Below are 25,847 nucleotides of genomic sequence, written 5' to 3' on the forward strand. Positions count from 1 at the left end.
CAGGGCAGTGAAAAACATTAGTGTAATTATGTGTGTGTGCAGATTAACAGGTATATTTACATGCTTGCCTATTTGGACACATGTATGTATATTAATGTTTGCGTGTGTATACACTGTTTTGTATATACTGTTATTTTCCTTGCTCTTCTCTGACTACTATCCAGGGTGACAAGCCAGCATGGCTTAATGGCTAGATGACTGATGGCTGCTGTAATCCACCGGGTCATTACCACCTCCAAAGCTCTGCTGACTGCATGCTAATGTGTCCACACTACCAATACATGACACATCTGCCCTCTAAGCCTTGAAGAAGGGAACTGATGTATAAACACACTCTGAAACTCCACTTCCTTCTTTGTTTGATCTGTGAATTACGGCTAAGCTGTTGAGGAGTCAGGTGAAAGGATACAGACAGTGAGGCTGGATGTAAGGATTCAGGGCTGTGCTGAGAACAAAAGGCAAAATATACACTATAACCATCTGAGACAGCAAGTTAATTGGCCTGTGTGCATGGGGAGAATGCTTATTAGCGAAGAGTGAGTAGTCGAGTTGTGGTAGTTGGAGAACTGAGGGCACGAAGCCAGCAGCAGTGTTCCAGCCACCCAGAGATCTTATGGGAGAGAGGAGCCATGCAGTCTCCAGGAAGAAACCTGACCCACAACTAGAGTTCTCTCAGTCTATCTCTGTGTCTTTTCACTTTCCTTTCTACAGCTGTATGCCATTACATCACCCCACCTCACCTGTCAGCTTATCGTACATTTGATGTTTCTGGGCTGGTACAATTATGGTTTATGGCCAAAAAGAAGTATAAGATTTTTTTTTCACACAGATTTGCTCACCTGCAACCAGTTAATAATGTTTTGTGATTCTGTGAGTCCTCTGAGCTTTGTGTGTTGGCTTCAGCTCTTGCTCGAGGATCATGTGATACTGGCATTTACTTACAGCGCTGTATCCAACAGCACTTAATTTCATTTGTTGCAGCCTTTACTTCTTTTCCTTTATCACGCTCTTTCATATCACTCTCTTTTCTCACAGCTTCCCACCCAGACCCTGGTGGACCACGCCCTAGCGCTCTCTCAGCACACTCACCTCACACCTAATACCCAGCAGGCCAATTAGCAGCTTATTAATCTGCAGCTCAAACCACAGCCATCACAGATCACACTTACACCAAACTGCACCACATCCATGCCAGGCTCAGACCCCTGGTTTGTTTGAAGCTCTGAGCGTTAATGATTCTTCTCCTCTTTACTGCTCTGTAAAGCCAAAGGTGCAGCTTTATAAAGGCTTTGGCACCTCAGTATGTGTGTGTGTGTAAGTGTGTGAGCATGCATGAGTGTGCCCCTCTCGTAGCTGACTTTTGCATCTCCCTGTGGTTTCTATGAAGCTTCCAACGCTGAACTTTGAATCCAGTGTGGGGTCTTAAAGTTGAAACTATTAAACGGAGCTCATTGTCGCTTCAGTTTTGCTGCACCCCCACAGCAATGCTTCGTTAAAAAAAGCCATGGCACCAATTGACATTTAATGGGAGACTTATGATTGATCACACCAGCAGTAAAGACATCAAAGTTTTCTGCTTCATTTGGACTCCCGTCTGACTGAGACAATAAGGTAGTGCAGACAGCCTGCGTGTATATGTGTGTGTGTCTAGAGGTTGTATGCGGTGTGTGTTGGGGGGAGGGCCTCACATGGCGTCTAGCACACTTGCACAGGGAACATTTCAAAAGTGAAGGTGGCGTGAGTGAGTAAGAGCAGAAATAACGGACGCAGCTTCATTAGAGATCAAAGCAACGCGCCCAGGCTAGAAAGGCGGCATCAGCTAATGATGACCGAGCTTCACTCTCATTCCACACTAAAAGGGCTCTTACGCTTTGTGCCTCGTAATGATTGGGACTTTAGTCGAATCCCGCCGTAAAAAAGAGGCTTTGTTGAAGCTTTGTTGTCAGTTGTAAAAAGTGTGCCTGCTATGAGCACACATGGAGGGCCGATATGTCTACTCCCACACACGTACTAACAGGCACCGAGCCAGCAGATGACAAACATGTAAGATATGCATACAGCCACCAAAGCACACACAGATGCATAGATAAACTCATAAGGAGGGCTGCAGGGCCTGGTCTCTGTTTCTGCCTCACAGAACTAAACTGTACATTTGAGTTAAAATGTGGAGCATCCAGCTCCTGTATCTTTGGATGCAGTCCAAAGATTGGTTTGGTTTCGTCATCTCTCTGTCGGACGCATTTACATTCTACATCTCAGTTATTTAGCAGACCAATTCATCCACAGGGAGCCAATGGTCACTGAGAGCGCACAATCAGAGGCTTCATAACTTCATAAAAGCCCGGAGGCAGAATCAAAACCATCATGGCTAGCAGGGCAAGCATTCTCTGGTAATCAGTGTCAGAGTGATTTTGTGCAGCGGGTTGTGAGGGCACATGTTTGGCTGGAGTTGGTGATGAGCTTAGGGCATTTAGAGGTTAACAGGCAGACTGGGCAGACGTCTGAAGATGAGGTGTGGGCAGGGACACAGCTGCTGTCCTCATGGCTGCCATTTAAACAGAGAAAACAGGTCGCAGGTCATGTATGTGTGTGTGTGTGTATGTGTGTGCAAATTCATAAGCTGTCATAACTGTTTAGACTGTGTTTCAGTCCTCTGGAGTCATTCAAAGATTCTCAGCATCTGCTGCGTTGTCTCTGTAGTCAGTGCAAGCTATAAAAATATCCTCTTTAATAACTCATTTAGCCTTAAAGTGAGCCTCTTCTTTCTTCTTTTAAAATAACTTCAGCTGTTTCAAATGAAGTTATTGAAGCTGTTTTGAGCATTGCCTTGAAATTATATGACAACAAGAATAGAAACTCTCACTGGTGGTAAGATACATTTAGGATTTTAAGACCTTGTATATACACCAAACCTTGACTTTATATAACTTCATGCATACATACAATACATTTAAATACAAAAATAAACTCACAGCAGTCGGAGAGAGTGCAGTCCACTGAAGGCCATTTTGGGGATACAACGCAGGGAGTTGTAGCTCAGGATTCTGTAATAATTACATACAGTATATATGCATATAAAATGCTGCTGTTTCCATCTCACTGCCAGTACTAGATTGAAATACCAGGTCTTGGCTGAGGCTGGCCTGGACTTACAGAGTGGTAAGTTGGCTCATGTTAGAGAAGGACGAGTTGGTCAGAGTGTTGATCTTGTTGTTGCTCAGGTCTCTGAAAGGAAAATTGAAAAGATATAAGTTCACTGTATTGATGTGCACAGTCAGACAAAGAGGGCAGACAGACAAAAACTTACACCAGCTGTAGGTATTTGAAGGTAGACAGCTCCTTTGGCACAACGCTAAACTGGTTTCCATCCAGATACCTGAACAAAGAGACACAAAGTGTTCACTCATAAGTCAATGGGCATAAAGTGATCCATTCAGACCCTCACGTGATATGCATCCTGAAACATAATGTTGAAAAGGGGAGGTAATTCTTTGAAAATCTTGACTTGCTGCTTTAGAAGACTGCTTGATATAATCAAAAGCAGCTACGAGCTGGACCTTGTGATTTTTGTCAGCAACATTTTTAATGTATTTACCATCTAATGTTAAATCCAACCACAGTGTAGTCCAGCATCAGTAAATCACAGTTTTATTATTATTCAAGAAATTTGGATGTTATAATGTAGTCACAATATATTTCAAACGCACTTGTCAGAAAGTACTTGTATTGTATAACTGGTAATACAAACTGCAGCTGCTTCACAGTAAAAGTCTTACTTTGACTTATGGCTTTTAATGTGAAGGTGCTGCAAGAAGTATTGAATTGCCTGATCAAACTTTCTTTATTGAGTAGTTTGGTTCTTAGTTGTTAGTCAGCACTTTAAAAAAGAGCAAATAAAGTTGGAGGGAAAAAGAAAGGGGGGGAGGGGGGTGCAAAGAAAAAGAAAAATGGAATAAGAGAAGAAAAGGATAATAAAAGAGCCTAATCCCACCCTGTCACTCTAACCCACAAAAATGTCCTGTGCATCTTCATTGACTTACATTTTTTCACTTTTGAATTGAGTGAATATCAAGGTGCAAGATACTTAATGAGGAGGTGCCCAATTCTATCAAGAAGCATTTATTTAATTCAGTCTTTAGAAATGTTATTCTGCTATTTGTCTAAAGAGTTAGTTTTATTGTGTTAAGTAAGTTTATTGCAGGATATCACAGCTCTTAAATGATTTTTCCCTCAAACATGTTGCAGGTTCGGTCTCACGTTACATCATACGGTAAGATAATTTTTTCGACACAATGTTGTGTCTCAATCATAATAAGAAGTCCTATCCCAGACACTCTGGGCTATAAATCACTTACGTTCGAACTGAATAACATTTTTGTGAAATTTATCCTAAATGTGACCCAGCGCCCCAGTTTTTGAAGTAACACAAGGTACAAACACTCGTGTGTGTGTGTGTGTGTGTGTGTGTGTGTCTTAACATACTGATGAATGTACTAGCCATTACTGTTGACATCATGCCTGCAGGGATGCAACCACCCTGCTGACTGCCAACACAAAATGCTACCAGAGGGCTGTCACCTTGATAAATGGCTGATTTAGGGCCTGGCCCCTCTGAGCGGAGCTGCAGGGGCTTTCTCCTGCTATTGTTGTTGACTGTACTCAGGGCGGGAAGGGCAGGAGGGAGGGGCTGTGGCTGGTTAGTTAGGAGGCCTTTGGGTTCAGAGGTAATGATAGGTAATGACGGTGCAGAGGACACTTGGGATAATGATGGAGTAACAAACTCTCCAGATGACTAGATGAAAGCCCAGAACATGGGGGCACACCTGGTCACACCTGCTGGGACAATGACAGGCCTTAAGGCTTGCACAGCATGTATGTGCATTTGTGTGTGTCTGTGTGTGTGGGTTCGTCTGAACCACTTGAAGCAGTATTGGAAAGTTCCAGACCTATTCCATTCCCTCCCCTTTCCATTGAAAGCTGCTCATTAAAATGTCCTCTTGCTCCCCTATGCTCCTGTGGACAGGCTTTTGGCCCTCACACAAATATGCATGCACGCGTGCACGCACTCACTCTCTCTCTCTCTCTCTCTCTCACGCTCACACACACACACAGATCCTTGGCTCTGAGTGTGAGAGTGACATCAGTGCTAGCCCTCAGGGCTGCAGCAAACACTGAAGAAGAATGTCTGAGAGAATAACTGCAGGGTTTATTGACTCCTTTCTCCTTCTCCAAAAGATGAGATCTGTTTTCTTTGCCTACCGCTGTTTTCACTATCTCTCTCATATCTCCTATGCTCCATTCTCTACCTTTTTAAAGAGTCTCCTTTGGTTTCCTTTCCAAACATGCCTCCTTCAAAGCTAGACAAAGAAACAATAACACCTGGAACTCAAACTGATAACATATAAATGCCTTTGGTATAATTACTGCCAAGAAACTCACAGTTCAGTCACATTTCTGGGGATGCCTTTGGGCAGCGAGTGGAGGTGCTTGTTGCTGCATCGCACCACAGTCTCCAGGCAGGTACATTCACTGGGACACTGGGGTCTGGGCACACAGCTTGACTCCTCTTGGCCTGGAAAAAAAAACAGGAGATAGAGGGGAGTCAGATACCAGAAAGGAGGAAAAAGGAGGAATGGCCAGGAGGGTAGGAAAGACATGGAGAAGAGCCAAAAGAAGAAGCTGCTGTCTCTGGCAAAGAAGGATGTGTAGAGCAGAAAGACAAAGCACACCTAAAGACAGTGCCAAAACAACACAATACGTCAAGCTGATAGTGAGGCAATGACACAATAAAAAAAAGAGGAAGTGAAAAATGTGAAAAGTAAAATAGGACAGAGGGAGAGAAGAGCCTCGCTAATGTAATATCGATCAGTAAGAGCAAAGAATGGAAGCTGCCCGAGGCCTGAAGACAAGTCTAACATTCATTCAGGTGCAAATAGGCTGACCGGTCAATAAGGCAAACAGCTCAATAGCTCCACTCAGCCTGGCATCGACCAGCAGCTTAGGAACTGCTGAGTAGCAATCTATTCAGTAAACAAAAGAGTCGCACAATAGCGGTCATTATTTAAGATGATCTCAGACACCCTTCAATACGTTGTGAGCAGGTCATGTTTACAACTTATTGCGAAGTAGAGAGCAGTTAAAATCTTCATCAGTCAGACCCAGACAGGTTAGTTTCACACATAGTGGAGGTCATCCACTATACTGATGATGTTTATCTCCTCTCAGAGAGACAGATTACTTCATTTAAAGTGCAGGAGCTGCAACAAAACTTCAGATATGGTCACACAAAGAGAAAAGATGGACTCAAATCACAGCTGTGTGTCTTGTGTGTGTGTGTGTGACACCTACCCTCCTCACAGCGGAAGTCAGGCAAAGCCACATCCTGCAGAGGAATCTCCTTCAGGAAGCCTGGCCGCTGGCAGCGAGGGTTACCTGTCACAATCTTCCTACTCCTCAGCCAATCACCGAGCCAGGCCAGCCGGCAGTCACAGTTGAAAGAGTTGGCCAAGAGGTTACTAGGAGAAAGTGACCATAAGAGAAGTTGTAAGAACCCTGAAACATGAATTGTGTGACTGAAGGTGTTTTGTGTGCCAGGGTCTCACAGGGTGGAGAGGGTCTGCAGAGTGTCGAAGGCCCCGGGAGTTATCGTGGTCAGCTGGTTGTCATACAGAGACAGCAGACGGACATTGTGAAGGCCTGTGAAGCTGTCGTTGTGGACACAGCTGATCTTATTGTTCCTCAGCATCCTAAAGAAGAAAGAAATAAAACACTCAAACATTAAATCTCAAATATTATCTTGCATTTTAGAAACATCATTATCATCGTGCCTGAGTGAGTGACTGTGAGTTTGTGCAACACTCACAGCATACGCAGTCCCTCGAGTCCACGGAACATCCCGCTTCGAACTGAGTCGATCTGATTGGCCGTGAGGTGAAGCTCAATGACGGACGATGCACCTTCAAAGGCCCCATCTTCGATCTCTGTGATCTTGTTGTTGCTGAGGTTACTTTGGGGGAAAAAAAATAACTGTCAGAAAACTAAATGTAATACTATTTTGAAAAAGGTACAACAGAAGTTTCACTTACATTTTCTTAAGCTGGGAAAGGCTCTTAAAAACTCCAGTTGCCTCTAGAGTGGTGATCTCATTGTTGTTAAGGCGGCTAGAAAGATAAAGATGAAAAGATTTAACAGTACACACAAACAAACACATTCATTTGAATGTAAAGTTCTTTAAATATTCAGTGTGAGATTTTGAATTTGCTTTCCGTCAAATCAAATTGAAGGGTTCATCTCATTACGTTTAATCAGTTCTCATTCTCACTTCTTCTTTTATTTCTTCCTGTCAGAACTACAGATTGCTTACAGTTCACTGGTGGACGCAGGGATGTGCTCAGGGATCTTGGTGAGCTTCAGGTTGGAGCAGTCCACTACGTTGGACTCGCAGCGGCACTTGGGAGGACACACTGGATCAGTGTTGCAGGCATTATTCAGACGGGTGTCCTCTGTACCTGAGCAGGAGGAAATACAAACATGTATAATCTTTGAATACAAAATGACATCAGCCTCACTTTCACAAGATGCTCTCAGTCACGCATCTGCTCCCTCCACAGCTGTGTGTCAGCAGTTTGTCCTGTTGTGACCTGAAAGGCAGCCTCCCTATGTAATGTTTAACCTTAGGCGCACTTAAGAACATCCTGCAGCTTTCTGACGATTCACGGTCGAGTTATGAATGAGTGAGGGCGAAGAGATGGAAGGATGGGGTGTGGGGGTGGGGGTGGGGGAGTGTGAGTTATTTTAGAGAGGTGATAGAGTGGGAGCAGTGGGGTGAAAAGAACAGTAACAGGGGAGATTGAGATAGGGATGCCAAAGAGGATTTGGACTGCCCGCTTCAGTGAAGCAGAGCCTCCGGGAGAGAGAGGGAGACGATGGCGAGAGGTGGTTGAAATGATGCACAGGAAGCATGCTTAGACAGGTGGAGTCAAAAGGGAGGAAAGGGAGGAAACAGGAAAAGAAGGGCATGAGGGACAGAGCAGGGAGACAGGAGCGAAAGAAGACAGACGAGGGAGAAATGAAAGGTGAGTGGCAGAGGTGCAGAGAGACGTCCATCCTGATACAAGAGGAGCACGAATGAGGCAGCAAAGGGAGTGTGGGACTCTTTCTTGCACCTTCGCTGTCTATGAATAGACATTACGTGCCAAAAAGCGTGCTGCCAGTTACATCATGGCTGCTCAATAATGGAACAGCACTGGGAGCCACTTAGAACGGTGTGTGTGTGTGTATTGTGTCTCAGTGTGTATATATGTGTGTATATGTGCGTGTAAAGCTTATGTGTGTGTGCATGTGTTCCATTTAGAGGGAACAGCTCAGTATGTGTCGTTAGGATATCATTTTGTGCCCCGTTTCCTTTTGCATGCGCATATTGGTGCACCTCTCGGCCTGAGGTTTGGAGATCACATCAGTGGGACACCACCGGGCACCCAGACCACAATCATGAGCAGGAAAACCTCAAACAACCAGGATCAAATCCAACAGCGGAGTATCAAAAAGCTGTCAAAATAAATGGAGCAGAATTTGAAACCATAACCTAACCCCAAACCTTCATCGCTGACTTTATTAGAATATGGTTGGACAGTGAATGAGTGAATTGCATGCACAGAAACAACTTCCTCTGGCTGCCTGTACAAAGATTTTTTCTGAAGCTGTGTCACTCCTCAGAGTGGCTCAGTGGAGGGTGCAGATAGATGCAGTAATGCAGGTCATTAAGGAACTTTCCCTCGCCAGACCAGACAACAGGAAAAGGCATTTCCTGCTACAGAAGAAGCAATGATTGTACAGCGCAGCGCTTTGATCTTCAGGATGGGGAGGAGCCAAGGGAGAATTGTGAGTCTGAGTCATCGGCATCGTCATAAGTGCGTGGCGGCGACACTTTTATTGTCAGCAGCTTTTAACAAAACTGGAGAAAACGCAGAGGAGAGGGATAAGGTTTTTCCCTCTCTGAGGTGCAAAATGAATCATCGCTGGAGTTGTAGAAGTTCTCGTAATTCCCTACAGCTTGGTTCCTCATTATCAGTGTATTATGGAATTCCTGTGCTGTCAGCGATTGTGTGTGTTGAGTGCATGCGTGTGTGTATTGTGGAGGCTGTTATTGTTATCATTCAGGGAGGGTGAAATACTCATTAATCACATTTGGCTTTGATCTTCCTTCTGCTTACATAGTGCTCCCATTTGTTCTCTAAGCCAGTGCAGAGCTTTATCTCAGCTTGGCACAAAAAGACACATTAAATTACACACTCATGCACGCACGCACACACACAGGCATAGGCGCTGAATCACACAGGAATCCGCACCGCACACACACACACACAAGCAGATGGGGATCGACACACATCACTGCTCCTCCTAGTTATTTTCTTGGAAGTGCTCTTGTTAAGAGGTCCGGAAACATCCGCTGATAGGAATCTGGGTCCTCTGGTGGGCTTTATTTTCTTTAGCTTTTACTGATAGAAAGGACACACTTTCCTTCCCCTCTGTCCTTCTCTCCCTCCCTCCTTCTCTGCCCCTCTCGCTGAGTGACTGTCTGTGCTCATGCCAAAGCAAAGAGCCACTTCCTTTTGGGTCTATCTGCTGAGACTGTTAGGAAAACATGGCTGAGGAGAAACAGACGCTCTCACACGTATATCACATTAAAATGCACACATAGGTACAGTCACTCTTTGGCTCAATTAGCCAGTCTCACGTGTATAAATACCTACCTGCTACCACTAGCATGCATATTTCAACACCTTTTACCCTTAAATGCCCCTTTTTTTTCTGCACAGACCATTTCCTCTGAAGTTCATCCAAACACCATCCACATTAAAGGATGATTCTGGTTTCTTACAACTTAGACCTTTCACAGTTTTGGCCATCATTTCAAGAAATGATGACGGTAAAAACAAAATGAGCAGCTCAGAAATGTTGGTGATAATATTGGTAACAGTCGTCATTATTTAAGTTGAATAAAGCTAAACTAGGAAGTTAACAACAGGCAGTATCTTTTGTGTTTTCTCTTCCACATAAGTTTGCCTAACCTGTGGATTTGTTTAAAGTCTGCATGATCATCTGAATGCCTGTGTTTCTTTCCACGTCTGATTTATTGTAGCAACGTGTTCCCAGCTCTCAGCAATTAACTTGGTAAATAAAATGTTATTATTGCAGAGAAGAATGATGGCAAAACTATGAAAATGCAAGCCAAGTTGTAATAAACTGACATTATCCTTTAATTCTGGGGCAAATTTGATTTAAATGAACAGTAAGTAATGGAAAAAATGACACAGCTGCAGGCGGGTAATTAAAGAAAAGAGGGAGACAATGATAGGTGTGAACATTTTCAAGCCACTCACCTGGGATGAAGTACTGCTCTTTGGCTGTGATGGAGAAAAGAAAGAGGGGCGGATGTCAGTGAGATAAGTCTGCGTCATATATAGGGCTTATATATGACGACACATGACTCAAGGTATATGACAACTAAACAGAGAAGTCTAGGACTATCTCTGCATATGGCAATGTGGGGAAACCAGTAACGATGTTAAAGGGTGGTAAATATTTGGCTGTTGCTAAGGAAGAGTGACATGAGGGAAAGAGGGAGACAGTGAGAAAGAAAAAAGAAAGAAGGAAAAAGACCAAAAAATAGGGGAAAAAAAGAAGTTGAAAAACACATGCACTCCCTTCTTCACTAGTTCTAGCCAAACAAATGAGCCTATAAAGAAGTGTGAAACCTCAGCAGTGCAGAGCGCCAGACGGCGTAGCACAGTGCGTAAACACAATAGTGTGCACAGGGTGGAGGGAGTGGGGATGGTGAGACCTGACTAGTGCAATGCAGGGAAGTGGAGGGGGGGGGGTCAAGGAAACCTGAGTCTGTCAGACAGACAGCAATGAGTGGTTGAGGGGAGATGGAGGGAGGAAAGCATGAGGCTGGCAGAGGGCAGAGGGCAGAGGAATGGTGGGCATGTACAGAAACTCTAGCCCTTATACCAGCCTCGACTGGTGATCTCAGCCCACTGCGGTTTGAATGTGAAACCAGACTCACAATGTGGTAATATGGAGGGGAAATGGAGAAAGAGCGAACGATCCCTCTCTCCTTGGCCCCAAGTTCATCTGGGGAGATATTGATTGAGGAGCAGGAGCTCTGGTGCAGCAAATGATAGGCCAACTAAAACCTTTTGCCAGGAATGATCACTCATTAAATGTGGTATGAGGCAGTGGGAACAATGCAGAGATAAAAGCCACTCACAGCGGAGAGAGAAAGGGAGAAAGTAAGAATAGAGCAGCGAGAGACAAGTGGAATAAAAACAAGAGAGCCTGTCTGGGAGACAGAGAGCCCGAGAGAGAAATAAGAGGGAGAGATTTGGAGACAGTGACGCTGCGCCACTAGCCTACCGGAGCAGCGGAATTTCTTGCTCTTGATCTGTCCAATGCGTTTGTTTGCAAGGCGGCGAGGGCTGGCGCAGCGGGCGCCGCTGGTCTCAATGGGATTGGAGCGCAGGTAGTCTGCCAGCCACTTCAGATTACAGTCACAAATAAATGGGTTCTGGGCTAGGTGACTGGAGAACAGAGAGGATGGGGGGTTGTGTGTAAGGGAGGTGGAGAGAAGAAGAGAGGGAAGAAACAGTGAGACAGGAGCACATGAAAACTGAGAATAATAAAAAAGTTACAAGTTTAGACATCCTCTGGTTAGCATAGCTTAGCATGACGACTAAAAACAGGAGGAAGGCACTTGCTTGTCAGTAACAGAGCCAGGCTAGCTGTTTCTGTGTTGCCAGTTGGTGCTAGGCTAGACTAACTGGCTTTCGGCTGTCGCTTCAGATTTATTATAAAGATATGATAGTGTCATGGAAGTACTCATCTAAAATGTGAAAGGAAAATTAGTAAATGTATTTCACAAAATGTTTATTTATTACAATTTCTAGAATGTTGTAAAAAAGACAGTAAATACATTATTTTATATATGATGTCATACTTAATTGTGATTCACTCGGTTAACTTTGTGGTTTTTTTGGAGGCTGCAGTTTGCGCTGTTGTTGGATTACATTGTTATACAGACACATGTTTCTAATATTTGGTCTATATATGGGATTTGACAAAATATTAGAATCACCTCTGAGTATAATGGGCCTTTAAGACACATGCAGTTTGGGCTGTGCTCATTGCTGCTGTGCATAAAGCTGGCTGAGCTTCTGGCACACAGCCACTGTGACATCATAAAGCTTAGTTTAGGATTTAGTTTTAGCTAGATGTACCAAATAAACTGGCAGCGTGTACATACACAATGCAAAATATTCTTATAATGAACTGAACTGTATCACTCAGCCCTACTTCAGGTTGAAGAGTGTGACCTGCCACCCAAATTAGGGACTGAGCGGAAGGCTCTGTATATATTTTTACCTCTTCTTCAGAATGCAGGCAAAACAAGAAGCTTGTTTTAGACTGAGACCTTTAAACCCAGTGCCCTCTATGTGTGTGTGTGTATGTGTGTGTGGTGAGCTAAGGAGCAGAACTGTCCATCATCCTCAACAGGTATCTTGCATGTTTGCATATGTCATGCAGTGTGCCACAGACATGGTAGAGGCCACAGTACGGAATCTGTGTCGATAACAGTGTATGGTTTGCTTTAGTTATTGGAAAAGAAACAAAGGAGGCATTCATTTAGATACAACTGGTGCTTTCTGGGTAACGGTGGTGGAAGGAGTGGGTGTGGGGTGTGTGCTGCTTTTGATCTCGATCTGGTTGGTGAAGCTGTCTTCTGCGTCTTTTTGAGGATGATAGATATACTCTCCTCTCTATCTCATCATCCTGTTCTCGTGTTATTACACAGACCTGTGAGTAAACAACTCCTGTGTTAGCTCATGTTTTATGGTGACGGCTCACTGTGTGTCAGAGCGTGTACAGCAGCATGTTTATGTGTGCACGTGTTTGACTCACAGTGTCTGTATAGCTCGTAGTGAAGTGAAGGTGCCCTTGGCGAGGGTTTGAATCTTGTTGTCGTAGAGTGATAGCAGCGAGAGATTCTGCAGGTCCTGGAAGGTGTTGGCACGAACGCAGTGAATCTTATTGGCATTCAGCAACCTGAGAGAGGGAGCGAGGGAGGGAGGAAGGAGGAAAAGAGAGAGGGAAGCAGCATGTCAAAGTTTCTTTTTGCACTCATTCATTATGCATTCCATCGAGAAAACTATTCACAGGTACAAAGTTTATTTGAAGGTTATGACTCCTTTACTGAGTGGGAGTAAAGGATGCCTGGTATTCAGTGTATGTCTGCAGTGTATCAGCAAGAGTGTGTGTGTGCTTTGCTTACAGCAGTTGCAGGGCGTAGAGGCCGTCAAACACTCCCTTGGGCAGGTCAGTGATCTTATTTCCATACAGCACGCTGGGAAATCACAACACAGACTTGCTCTAGACATGGAAAATGACAACTGGGTGGATACTTATGCACATACGCATGCACAAACTTGACTCGTGGGCCACTTACAGGGAGTTGAGGGAGCGCAGCCCTTGGAAGGCATCAGGAGCTATCTCCGAGATCTGGTTATTGCTCAGGTCTCTGTGTTAAAGAATAAAGCCAGAGAATTAGTCAAGAAAATTCAGATTTTGTGTTCTGTTTCCTGTGGGAGGTTTGACTGAACAGTCACCTTGGTGTCACCCTCATAGGGAGGTTGGGGTGGATGTAAAAGCCCTGCTTGTGGCTGGCGAGTGAGGAGGAAGCAAATGTTGTGTGAACTGGATGAGGATGGGTTCCAGCAATCTCCCATATTTGATGATGCGTCCCTTCAAGTGATTTGATGAAATGTAACAGTCCAGGGGCTCATAGCCAATCAAAACATTTACTTGTATTATTTGTGGCCTATCATCCGGCTCTGTGTTGTATCATGGTGAGTGTGTGTGTGTGTGTGTGTGTGTGTGTGTGTAAAAATGGAGAGTGAGGCCAAAATCCAAGGCGAAATACAGTAGACTGCCTCTGAACATAGCTGTTGTTAATAGGATCCACAGGCCTCTCCCCACAGGATAACCACTAAGCCTGTGTGTCTATGTGTTTATGTGACTGTGTGCCTGTGTGAGTAAATGCAACCATAAATGAGGAACAGTGGGACAGAAAGAGAGAAAGACAGATGGAGAGAGAGAGACTTAATGGAGTATGCGGACTGAACTCCATTCGACTGAATACCTTTGAAGGAAAATCATCATGTGGTGAAGAAGAGGGGTATTTTCTCATTTGGGGGTAACAGTTAAGTAAGTACCCATTTGTCTTCTTGCAAAGGACTGAGGTTTCCTGGAAATGAAAACGCGGTGAAGAAGCCAACATGTGCACTGGTGTGTGTGTGTCTGTAAACTCAGACACTGGTGTGTTTGTGTATGTGTCGGTGTGTGAGGGCTGTTGCACGCATCCCTGTCTCAAGGAGCGGTTCATGCGTAGGTCATCCAAACTGGGACAAGGTGAAAGAGAATGTGTGTGGTTGGCATTTACAGGGAGAAGAGGACACGCAGGGTCATGAGAGGCATTGCACACATACCTGGACACACCACAAATAAACAAACAAATCCACGTGCACAAAAGCCTATATATAACTTAAACTTACCTAACATTGCCATATAATCAAATATCAGCTATTTTCCATAAGCAAAACGCCAGAAAAATTTACCACTAAATATAAAACATCTGCAGAGCCTGACCCAGGAGAGTAACCGTATTCATTATGATGTATCGATGCTGTCTACACACAGTGTGCACTGAGGACGTTGGACACAGGACAAGCCAGGCCAGTGAGGGCACATAGCCAGCTGAATCAACAGAGGCACTGAGGGTCAACACAGACATGCAGCCATGCATTGTTGTTGCTAAATGCAGAATCAGCGGCAGCAACAGTAGCAGGTCATGTCAGTTTGGAAGACCAGATGGAGGAGAGCAACACATTCTGACTGGTCTGGCCTGTGCGTGCACTGTGAAAACCACTGGGAAAAAATATTTTTCTTTTAAAAAAATTAGGCGAGATTTTAAATAGAATTTCACTAATTGTAAAGTCCTGACATGTCTGATTCACTGCATAAGGTTCATAATTAATAAATAATTAATTAGGAATTTCCTGTGAGATCAGGATCAGGGGTGCTACAGTGAGAGCAGCTGCTTGATCCAATTTCTATCAACCAAAGTGCATTTTGTTAATGTGTTTATTTGTTAAATGTATGAACTGTTTTGTGAATGTATCTATGAAAACAATATATGTTGTGTCTTCTAAAATAACAAGTGTTTTATTTTAACAATAAAAGGTTGCAGATTGTATTTACATTTCTAATTTCCTGTAAATCCAGGATCAATAATAAATGATAGCAGCATTTTTAGTTCAGTCAATGTTTCAAACTTGTCGTAGCCTTTAACATTTATTCAGGAACTTCTTTCACTCTAAGACAAAAGCCAGACATGGTTGAGTCCATATGGTATTTTAAGTGAAGAAAAAAGTGCACTGATTTTTTTAAGAACAAATATTAGTAATGAATTAATATTAGATAGCAGCTGCTTCTGTCTGACAACCTTCTCTGCATTCACCTCGTTTGAACTTCAAACTGTCCTGGAGTTGGACAATAAAACAGTGAGGAATCCATCAAAAAGGGCAGAGAAACTCCCTGACCTTATGTTTCCTCCGTCTCCCTGCTGCTATGTCGGTCAGGCCCGGTGGTGTTGGTTTTATGGGTTTGGCCGACTGGTGTGTGCTGGGTGGGTGACTGGACAGCTGGTTCAATGGGTGAAAAACCACTCGGTCTCAACTACCAGTCTGTAACTGTTAACTCCCAGAGACAGCGAAGCCTAAGCCCTCCTTCCAGCACACTCTTTGTCCCCTCATCACCATCATCATCCTGGCCGCAGTTTATAGTTTGCCAATGCAGGCACAGCACAGACTGGACTCAGCACTAACCAGGGGAATACCAGTGCGGAGCAATGCAAGATGAGAGCTGTTATTATGCTCATGTAGCATCCGAGTGCTTCCTTTCCATGCCACCCCAAGCCTGAGAACAAGACTATGTTCTCCAGGCGCAGACAAAATAAATACTTCATGCTCCTTAGGAGTGGAATGAGAAAACTGCCAATTGTCGCTTCTTTTTCCAGCCATCAACTTCTTGTTCTCATCTGTATTATTTAGCCCTGAGGTGAGTGTACTGCTGTACTTACATCCTACGCAGTTTCTTGTAGGGAGAGAAGGCCCCGGGAGGAATGGACTTAATCCCATTCTGTTCCAGACGTCTGGAGAGGAGAGGAGAGGAGAGGACAGGAGAGGAGAGGAGAGGAGAGGAGAGAAGAGGAGAGGAGAGGAGAGGAGAGGAGAGAAGAGAGGAGATGCCATCAGCTAAGCAAACAATAGACTTCTACAAGGCAACAGACCTGAATAATCCTCCCATTACCTTTGACCCTTGGTGATTGGCCTGATTATATTCGTGGAGATCTGTTCCCCAGCTGTAATAGGTTCAGGCATGTTGGAGTCATAACATCCTCAGAACCAATAAACAGTCTGAATACTAAAGTGCTGTGGAAAAGGACCGGAGGGGAAAAGGCTCCATCTCAGTTTGTGGGAGGGTGTAAAGGCCTTTGACTAAAAGTAATATTTCTTCTTGGTATAACATTTACAGTGTACAGGACTTATGTTCTCATACGAGATCCTGAAATCAATAATGATCTCACTTGTTCTTGTGAAACTTGTCTTTATCCTCTGGGTGTCTGCAAAGTGTCCACTGAAACCTTTGCAGCCCGGTGAAATATTACTTAGTTCAGTTTACTTTTTCCTGTGAGTCTAATAGCTGCTGAAGCAGAGTTGACAAGAAAAAGGTCCGACAAAATCTAACCATAAAACACTGCCAAAGGAATGAAATGAATATACAGACAAACATGCACTTGGTCATTTAGTTCAGATCAGTCACAAAGTCTAATCAGTCTCAGATGGTCGCAGGGAAACAGACATCTCTAAACCCCATTAGTGTGGGCATGCATGTCTATGTGTCTCGGGCTGGCTGCTACTTAGGACCCAGCTCAGCCCCAGACCTACTCCCTGGCGTAGCTGGCAGAGGGCTGTTTATCTGCAGGTCACTTCACAGCTTTTAAAACTGTCCTTAACAAGGCTTAGCAGGGCCCGGAGGGAGCCAGCTGTGGGTCTGTCTGGTTTATCCTACCATGCTGCCTCCCAGCAGAGGAACTGGCTGCAGGACAGCAGGCACGGGCCTGTGTGAGGTGTGGTAGTCCGGTGGCTTACGGCGGAATTTAAAGATCATTAAAATACTATATTTATCACCACAGGAAAATAAGAAATATTTGGAAACTTTTCAACACTCCCCCGCAAACAGAAGATTGTTGATAGATTTAACCATCTGCCTCTTAGATTTGTGATTTCTTGGCACGGGACCATTTCCACATGATTTAATTATTCTATTAGAGACGCTTCTGATTTACTTTACAGACTTACTGGCTCTTAGGCCTCCTGCATCGCAGTGTTTACGTCTATTCATGGGGAGGGAGGTGTCTTGTTAAACATTAACCACAGCCACTTAACAATTTTGAGCTTCCAAATTTTTCAATCAAGCATCTTTCCCCTTCAAAGGAGTGGCCTACATTTATGGAGCGATACAGGAGTGCAATTGACATTCTTAGGATAGCAGTGATTCCAGACCACAGATTCCTGTGGTATACATGCTCCCTCTGTCTGTTTTCGTCTGCCTGTCCGAATGTGTCCGTGGATTTACAGCAGAGTGACAGCGCTGTGGTTCCTCTGCCCTCACCATGCGGCAAAGTGGTGGGCCAAGTGGCTTTAGCGCCTTCTCTCATCAGCCAATCCGTCTGACTGCTCCAGACCAGTCTGGCACTTTACATGATGTTTGCATATGTGTGAGAGCCGGATGTGTACGTGCCTACCTATATGCTGTGGTATACTAGTGTATGTGTGGGCATATAAAAAAAAAAACATCTGAGATAGACAAGAGCACACAATGCTGTCTGAAACATTTTTAGCCTTTGCACTGTCACTCCTCACAGATCGATACGTGCGAGCAGTTTAATCCCTCCGATCGACAAAGAAGCCGCTCTGTCCAATCGGGGGACAAAAAAGAAACAATCTCTCAGAGTTGCCCTCGGATGGACAATCAATGGTTCCCATCCAATTTATCAGAATGAACATTTGTATGTGTGTCTGTGAGCTGTGATTGTGTCAGCCCAATCAATGGTCTTCATCCTTTTCATTAGGGTCTGAGCATGGTTTTCATTATGGGGAAACACATTTTGCCTTTGGGTATTCAAGGAGTGTGTGCGTGAGTCAGAAATGGATGGCAGAGCGGATGAAAGACGAGGGGGGGGAGGGGGGGATTTTAATGGCAGAGTTCAACCATTGCCGACAGAGACTATGGTGCATAATAATCTGCTGTGGTAGTGTTTAGGCTAACTGGGCCTGGTCTCACAAGAGAGGAGTACAGAAACCAGCTCACATCCCCACAGCCATAAACACAACACTGGCATTCATTAGGGGAAAGCAGGGCAGAGAGGTTGCAGGTCTCCGATTTGTACATAATGAGAGCCGCATGTGTGTTTTAGTGTGTGTATGTAAGTTTCCGAGTGCCTCATTAACAAGGCATTAGGCTGGCCTTGATACCCAGCAGCCTGCCTTGCTGTAATTGAAACTGATTTTTTAATGAACTTCAAGCTCAGATCAAACCTGCTGCATGAAAAGTGGAATCCCCCCTCCCTTCTTTTATTCCTTTGCCGCTGATCTGCCTCCTCAGACCCGGCTGTGGTGATTTGGCAAGCCGGAAAAATGAAGAGAAGACGAAGAGCAATGTTTAGGACAAAAAAACCAAAAAAACCCCAAAAACCAACTAAGAAAAAACAGAGGACGGGAAAAACTGAGAGAAAGAGCCCTGTGGGAATATAACCTGTAAGGTAAGGCTCTGACGGGCAGGAGAGGAGCAATGATGTAAGTCAGTGTTTCACCCTGGTCTTGTAAAAGATGAATCAGGACATCGTGGAGTTTATTAGCAGGACACAGTTAAGCACCAATTAGATGTGAAGGGCAGGGAGACGTTTAAAAGGTCTTCACTCATCTGCCGTGCAAAGAGAATCTACTGCCTATAAAAACCAGAGCATGTTAGAGCTATCTTTCAGCTGTCTCCCTGTTCTCCTATTAGTGCTGCTCGCTGGTTATTGGGCTCATAGGTCACATCAGTCTCTAAGAGATTCTCCACTTGTGGAACATTACAACTGTGGGGCATGCTGAAGAGGTAAGGCAAAATGCATGGGTGAGGCTAAATTATTGAAATGTCAAAAGTCAATAAGCAGGATCTGTGAAAACTTATAAATGACTGAAATATCTCAGTATTTTGTGGGTGATCATGCAGTTAGACAGGAACACCCAGAAGTGTGAAGTACATGTCCAAATTAGGAAATTGAGCACACCACTGAACTAGAAATGGGTCAGGGTTGTTGGGGAACATGGGATCTGTGACTTCCATGCTAGCTGGGTATTTATAAACAGACCCCCATGGGAAGGAGGAGACCTAGAAACTTGCTGTGTCCTCCTAACTACACACATGCTCCTTGGAAGAACATGCAATGCTACCACTGGCTTTTTCGCCTTTATCCTCCCTTTTTCCTCGCCATGCATAAATGTCATGCAAGCCTCTGCCAGCGGCATTAAAACCCTGATAAAGACAGTGCAAGCACTACCTTGAAAAGTGTATTTGGGCATTCCTGGGAATTACAGTAGGCTGATAGCATGTGGGCCGTAAACGGTTAATGCCCAGCCAGATGTTAGAGGACTGATAAACCGAGGGAGGGATGTTAGCAAAGCGTTTGCATGCGGTTCACAGCCATCTGAGCCGATAAGAGCAAGCAGTCTCAGTCTGCTTTAAATCCGCATGTGTGTCTGTCAGTGTAGAGCAAACGCATGGATGTCTCTCTGCTGGGTGATGCCTGGTGAGAAAAGCAAGCTGGAACAGCATATGTACATAAAACATGCATGCTGAAATGCTCTCAGCCTTGTTAAACCTCCGCATGAACATACACACAGACAGGTACATATTGAAACACACAGGCATCTTTAATGCGCATACTCAAACCGATTCCCCTCACTGCCATTCTTCAAAGGACAAAGAAGCTGTGGGTGTCCCTGCATTTCTTTGACATCCACCTCTGTCCTGTATGTCTGCTGCTCAAGTGGCGCTGTGCTCAGGAATCTAAACTTCCTAATGGCATCATAGTTATTTGGTACGACATGGGACCAAACTCAGTCACACACTGAGCTGTGAATATGATTGACAGCATGAAATAAATGCTGATTGGTTAAAAAAAACAAACAAAAAAAAAACCAAAAAAGGGAATTTTGCACCTACATTTATCTGCAATTTTAATCTGACATTATCCTCTTGCCAAATGAAATTAGATGTGTTAGGATAATATTACATGATACAAAGAATTTTTGTTGTTTGACTAATAGCTTACCGTCATGGAATCAAATATATAGTGCATGGATTTTAATTTGAATATGAATAAATAAATGAGAACAAGTCAATCACTCCTGCTCCCCCTTCTTGCTTTGTTTGAGCTGTAAACTTTGTCCTGATCAAAGTGATTGACAGACCAAAAGAAAAAAGAGTGTTCATGGTCGCAGTGTACTCTCAACTGCTTTACAAATAAATCTTTACTAAATAATCCAATTATCTAATCGATCTATCACAGATCTCCCATTTTCTTCACATCATCCACACAGTATTATGTATGACATCTTGTTTGCTGATGGTAAATGGGAATATAGTCTGCTTGCTAATGGTCACATCCTCTAACTGTAAGACACCAAATATGCTATCACAGGCCTCCCTTTAGAAGAAAATACACAGGGAATCGATTAAACAAGGTGCTTACATCTCGGCCATGCTGTCTGGCAGGTTGGCTGGGATAGCGGTGAGACCTTTCCCTCTGCAGTCCACAATGTTGTTACTGCAGGTGCACATGGCGGGACACGAGCCTCCGCCGACGCTGCACGGCTGCAGGCTGGAAGACTCCTGGTGACCTGAGGAGAAAAGTAGAAGAGAGAGAGAAGGACAATATGATGAGAAGACGGGAAAATGAAGCTCCTACATCTGTGTGAGCACAGGTGGATTCGGTTGGTTTTCTATGACAGCAGCATGACTCTAAGCAGGATTATTAGGTGAGATTGTTTGCTGGAGGCTTTGAGGGCTGGCATGGAGCAGCTCTTGCACTCATGTGGAGCTCAAACTCTTCCGCTGGTGTTAATGACATCAGCCCTTTGTGCTTTATAAAGTGAATTGCAAATGAACAGGAATGTTTTGACATTGAGAGAAAAGAAATGAAACACCATACTCTTGACTTTATTGCAAAGCCATACATCTTTGGGAATCAATGGCCAAGAAACTAGGTTATCTATCAAAGGAGTGCCACAGTACATTGAGACGAGAAGAAAGACATGAATAATAGAGCTGGAGCGACGACTGAAGGCCTCCCAATAACATCCATTGATCTTGCTGCAAATTTTCCTCCTGAGTCTGCGATCCCTGGGTGGAATTGATGCCATTCTGCACATTCAGCTTTACGCCCCCACCTCTTCACTTCCATTTGTTCTAAAACACTTCAACTTTTCAATTTGCATACAGAGCACACAACCCATCACGCTGTCTCTAGATACCTGTTCAAGTAGCTGCGGTGCTGTCAAAGATACGGTGAAGAGCGGGTGCTTGTACTGTCGGTATGGCATGTTTGGTATGTGTGGTGTGGTGTGTGTGTGCGTGTACAAGATGTGTATATGTAAGCCTAACCCAGATAAAATGAATAAAACAGACTTTTAAATGGCCTCATTTACACAGCATTACTAATCCGAGTTTCAAACCATGAATATTTGATTACCTTCCCATCTATCGCTCAGCTTGTGTGGAAAATGTTGGCGAGAGGGAGTGAAGGGGGGGATTCAGACAGAGGAAGACAGAGTGAGTGATGGTGAAAGTCATTGACAGAGAAAGCACAGTTCTCAAACCTCTGCTACCTAAAACAGAAAGAACGCTGCCAAACATTATGCTTAACCACGAAATTACTGGTTCTAGCTCTTAGACCTTTTTGCTAATAAGCAATGTTTATTATTCAGTATTGAAGGCCAGACTTCATGTATCCGGCCAAGCATCATCAGTTACCTGAAGGCCAGAGATGCTGGGAATCATGTTAACACAACAAATAGCATCAATAGCATGAATCAACACTCGCACGATTGCTCAACTCATGTGATCTGAGGCTCTGTGATCTGGGATGGCAGAGCTTTGACAGATCTGGGATCAGGTGTAGGGCAGAGAAGAACTCCCTTCTGATCTAACATGGCATATTTGACAGGCCTGGGATCAGGGAGAGTGCAGAGCACAGCTGGAGCGGCCTTAACAATGACAGCTCTCTGACAGGTATACTTGAGGTGAAGCTGTTTGATGTACGCTGGTCCCCTCTTCTGCTGTTTTCTCCATTATCTCTTTCCCATCCGTCGTCTGTACAGCTCCATTCCTGTCCCATTTTCCCTTATTTTACTTGCGATCACCTTTCTATCACTCTCCCCTCCTCCAGCTGCTCTTTCTGCTCCTTCTCCCTCCTCTTAGTGTCCTCATTTTCAGCCTCTCCACTCCCACATCTCTTCCAATAACTGTCAGTGCAACCCATTACCTCCTGTCCATTTGCTCACAAGTCTTTACGTTTAACCTCTCTCCACCTCATTTTTCTCATCATTCCCAAATGTTATCTCTGGCTTCTTCCCATTTGTCTCATTCCCTTTCAGCATAACAGTTGGGTTCATCAGTTCTCTCCCATTTTCACACTTTATACTTATTTCCCCCTTTCCCACTATAGAAATCGTATTTTATTCCAGCCCTCAAGCACTTTATTATTCACTGCTCATTTCAAGCATAATATTTTTACTCCATTTAATATTCCTTGGGAGTAGTAATTCAAATACAATAGTCAATTTTTTGTGGTATAACCCTAAATTGGCACAAATGGCCTCTAACTTTTAGTTACCTCTCCTGGAAATGATTGAGGAGAGCAAGCAGGAGCCAGAATGTAAATGTTTTACTCGATAAAATCACGGTGGAGGCCACAAAGTAAAGTCACTCTAATCAAAAATTAGAGTCAGAGGAGTATGAGTAAAGACGAAAATTAGTTGGCAGAGGAATTAATGTAAAGCCTGTCGCTGTTTACTGATTTCCTAAAAAGGAGCAAAGTGTTACGCCCAGATTTTAAGTCTCTTCACGCTTACAACTCGTGTTTCCTGCTGCCCATCTTTTTGAAATAAACAAGATCATTTTGTGATGAGAACAGCACAGAGACTGCATGTTGTCACTGAAAGGGAAGAGGAAAATGGAGCAAAAACACAAATGAGCTGCTAGTCACCAGAATAAATAATCAAAAAGTGAAAGTAAAAATGTCGGCTCGACAAATTACATTTTAAAATCCACTTTTCACTGTGATTTTTTTTTCTAGCTGCAAAGTAAAAATTTATTGCTTTTGCAAAACAGAAAATAATGAACCCAGGATGTTGGTTTTGGATTGTCCAACTGTAATGTGATTTTTAGATTAATGACAAACGACCTCCTGGAAAAATGTGATCTTATTCCTCTAAGTGAAGCAGTAAATGTGTTACTCTGCTCATTACTGACAGAATTTTTAATAATATTAAGACATTTTCCAACCCAATACTGAGAATGATGGTCAGTGAGTCATGATGCAGTGACTAATAACACACTGTACCCCATTTTCCTTATGCTGCCTCTCACAGCAACAACATGCCTCTCGTTTCCCTCTTCTTCTCTTGCAACACAGCGCCACCCCGCCCCAAATCCCCCGCAGGTGGCCTGGCCTGGTCACAGCACAAACGAAGTACACACCAAACACACAGCTCTGAACATCAACAATATATATAAAAAAAGTATATGTGCATCTATGTGTGTGCCAGGGAACCCGTCCCTAATGAGTCCTTCACTGGGAGTTCAACTTCTGGTCACTCATCCACTCAAGAGGAAACTGGGAGTATGTGTTGGTGTGTGTGCACATGACTGAATTTTTGCACAGAGAGATGGAAATACAGAGCAACAGATTTATTTTTTCATTCGGTTTCTTTGTTTTGCCCAGATAGTCTGAATGACCATTTGCTACTGTGACACACAGAGAACAAATCTGGGTCTACTGCAACTTTCTTAAAAAAAAGAAAAAAAAAATCTGTCCTATCCCATTAAAATTCTTACATGATACAAGCTAATGTCAACATGAATGGCAACTCCCCATCATGCAAAAACCTCATCTTCCTGTGTATGCATCCTATCAGACCCCAAAGTTTCTCTGACACCCCCTGCTCCCCTTTCGTAGCTGGAATCGTTACACTCCCACGCTTTGAGTGTCTTTCCCTGGGCGATGAATAGTTAATGATCTGTGCTGTCACGCCGTATGGCTGCGTAAAAATCACAACCCATGGAGAGAGTCACATACACACACACATACACACACACATACACACACACAAACACACACACAAACGCAGACGCAAACACCCCTTGCAGCTGGTGTTGAGAGTGAGATGGCCTTGTAGGGAGTGGAGGTTCTCACACTGTTTTTCCATTGTCCTGATATGATAACCCCAGTGCACGCCATGCCACGCCCCCATGCACATGCTTTCTCTCTCTCTCTCTCACACACACACAGCAAGAGAGAAATAGTGAGTTCAAAGCTACAATAATCCTCAGGAGTGGAGGTGAGAGGCCATAAATAATGACGACTGAGGAGAGGTGTACTGCTGTCAGTGGGGGCAGCCTTTACTCTGCCTGTGTATTTTATATATATGTCAAGGCATTTTCCTGGCACCGCTGCCAGCTCCAGAAGACACATGAAAGGGCTGGAGGAGAGCCGTAGGGTTGCCCGGGGGCAGAGGAGCTGTCAGGTGACTGCCAGGTGAATACACTGACACAGGGGGAGTGGAGGGAGGAAAGTATCTACTAGCAAGGACAGGGAGTTTTTGGCATGAATGATTTGATCAAAGGTACCCATGTGCAACAAAAACATTGCCATTTCATCCCTTTTTGAAATTATTTAAAACCAGCCTTCCCTAGACACTGAACATGACTAAATAAACAATCTACAGGTCTTACCTGAGCAGCTGAATTCGTGTTTCTGTACCTCTGCTACATTGAGCCCTCTGAGCTCAGTGGGGGAAGTACATTGAGTGAATAGACCAATTGTAGGCCTCTGCCTGAGCCACTGGGCCAACCAGGCCAGGTGACAGTCACAGTTCAGATTGTTGGAGTGGAGACGGCTGTTAAAAGAGAGAGACAGAGGGAGAGAGAAATTCAGCATGGATGCATTATTTGCTATCTAAAATACCCCCAATTGAAGAAGCAAATTGCAATTAAAGTGTTTATTCTTTCCTAGAACTCATTAGATCTAATCACTGTGGAACACTTAATGATACGCTACATGGATTATTGTAAATGGCACATTCTAGAATGCAGAAACACTAAAGAATACTTTTCTAAATCCAATACTCCAAACACGGCATTCCTGGAATGCTGTGCCTGTCCAGAATAACTCTTGCTGTGGTGTGGTGGACCTCTGGAGCACGTATGCTAACTTGCAAAACCATGTGCTCAGACACGTACTGCACACATAAACAGAAAAGCTATATAATATAACCCCACTGGGAGAGAGGAAACCCAAAAAGCCACCGCAAGAAGTGTGGCCACAAGGAGTCACGGCTCTCGGAGAGTTTCTGCAGGCATAATTGTTTTAATTTGGACATAATTTCAGATTTAGTAATTGC

The 25,847-nt window shown here is 44.0% G+C and overlaps 1 protein-coding gene across 3 annotated transcripts in view; it reads right to left on the bottom strand.

Annotated features, from left to right (window-relative positions):
* The window catches only part of slit1a (slit homolog 1a (Drosophila)), an 85,455-nt gene that overhangs the window by 9,482 nt on the left and 50,126 nt on the right, over nucleotides 1-25,847 (bottom strand). For all 3 annotated transcript variants that reach the window (XM_046402558.1, XM_046402557.1, XM_046402559.1), the window contains 17 exons: nucleotides 25,180-25,343; nucleotides 20,918-21,065; nucleotides 16,196-16,267; nucleotides 13,505-13,576; nucleotides 13,331-13,402; nucleotides 12,961-13,104; nucleotides 11,419-11,582; nucleotides 10,383-10,406; nucleotides 7,364-7,508; nucleotides 7,086-7,160; nucleotides 6,863-7,006; nucleotides 6,603-6,746; nucleotides 6,349-6,515; nucleotides 5,440-5,572; nucleotides 3,308-3,376; nucleotides 3,154-3,225; nucleotides 2,973-3,044 (listed from right to left, as the gene is read on the bottom strand). In XM_046402558.1, the coding sequence (XP_046258514.1) occupies nucleotides 2,973-3,044; nucleotides 3,154-3,225; nucleotides 3,308-3,376; nucleotides 5,440-5,572; nucleotides 6,349-6,515; nucleotides 6,603-6,746; nucleotides 6,863-7,006; nucleotides 7,086-7,160; nucleotides 7,364-7,508; nucleotides 10,383-10,406; nucleotides 11,419-11,582; nucleotides 12,961-13,104; nucleotides 13,331-13,402; nucleotides 13,505-13,576; nucleotides 16,196-16,267; nucleotides 20,918-21,065; nucleotides 25,180-25,343 (1,881 nt within the window). The remainder of the gene's footprint in view (nucleotides 1-2,972; nucleotides 3,045-3,153; nucleotides 3,226-3,307; nucleotides 3,377-5,439; nucleotides 5,573-6,348; nucleotides 6,516-6,602; nucleotides 6,747-6,862; nucleotides 7,007-7,085; nucleotides 7,161-7,363; nucleotides 7,509-10,382; nucleotides 10,407-11,418; nucleotides 11,583-12,960; nucleotides 13,105-13,330; nucleotides 13,403-13,504; nucleotides 13,577-16,195; nucleotides 16,268-20,917; nucleotides 21,066-25,179; nucleotides 25,344-25,847) is intronic.

This window comes from Scatophagus argus, chromosome 10, assembly GCF_020382885.2.
Source record: "Scatophagus argus isolate fScaArg1 chromosome 10, fScaArg1.pri, whole genome shotgun sequence".
Lineage (NCBI taxonomy): Eukaryota > Metazoa > Chordata > Actinopteri > Scatophagidae > Scatophagus > Scatophagus argus.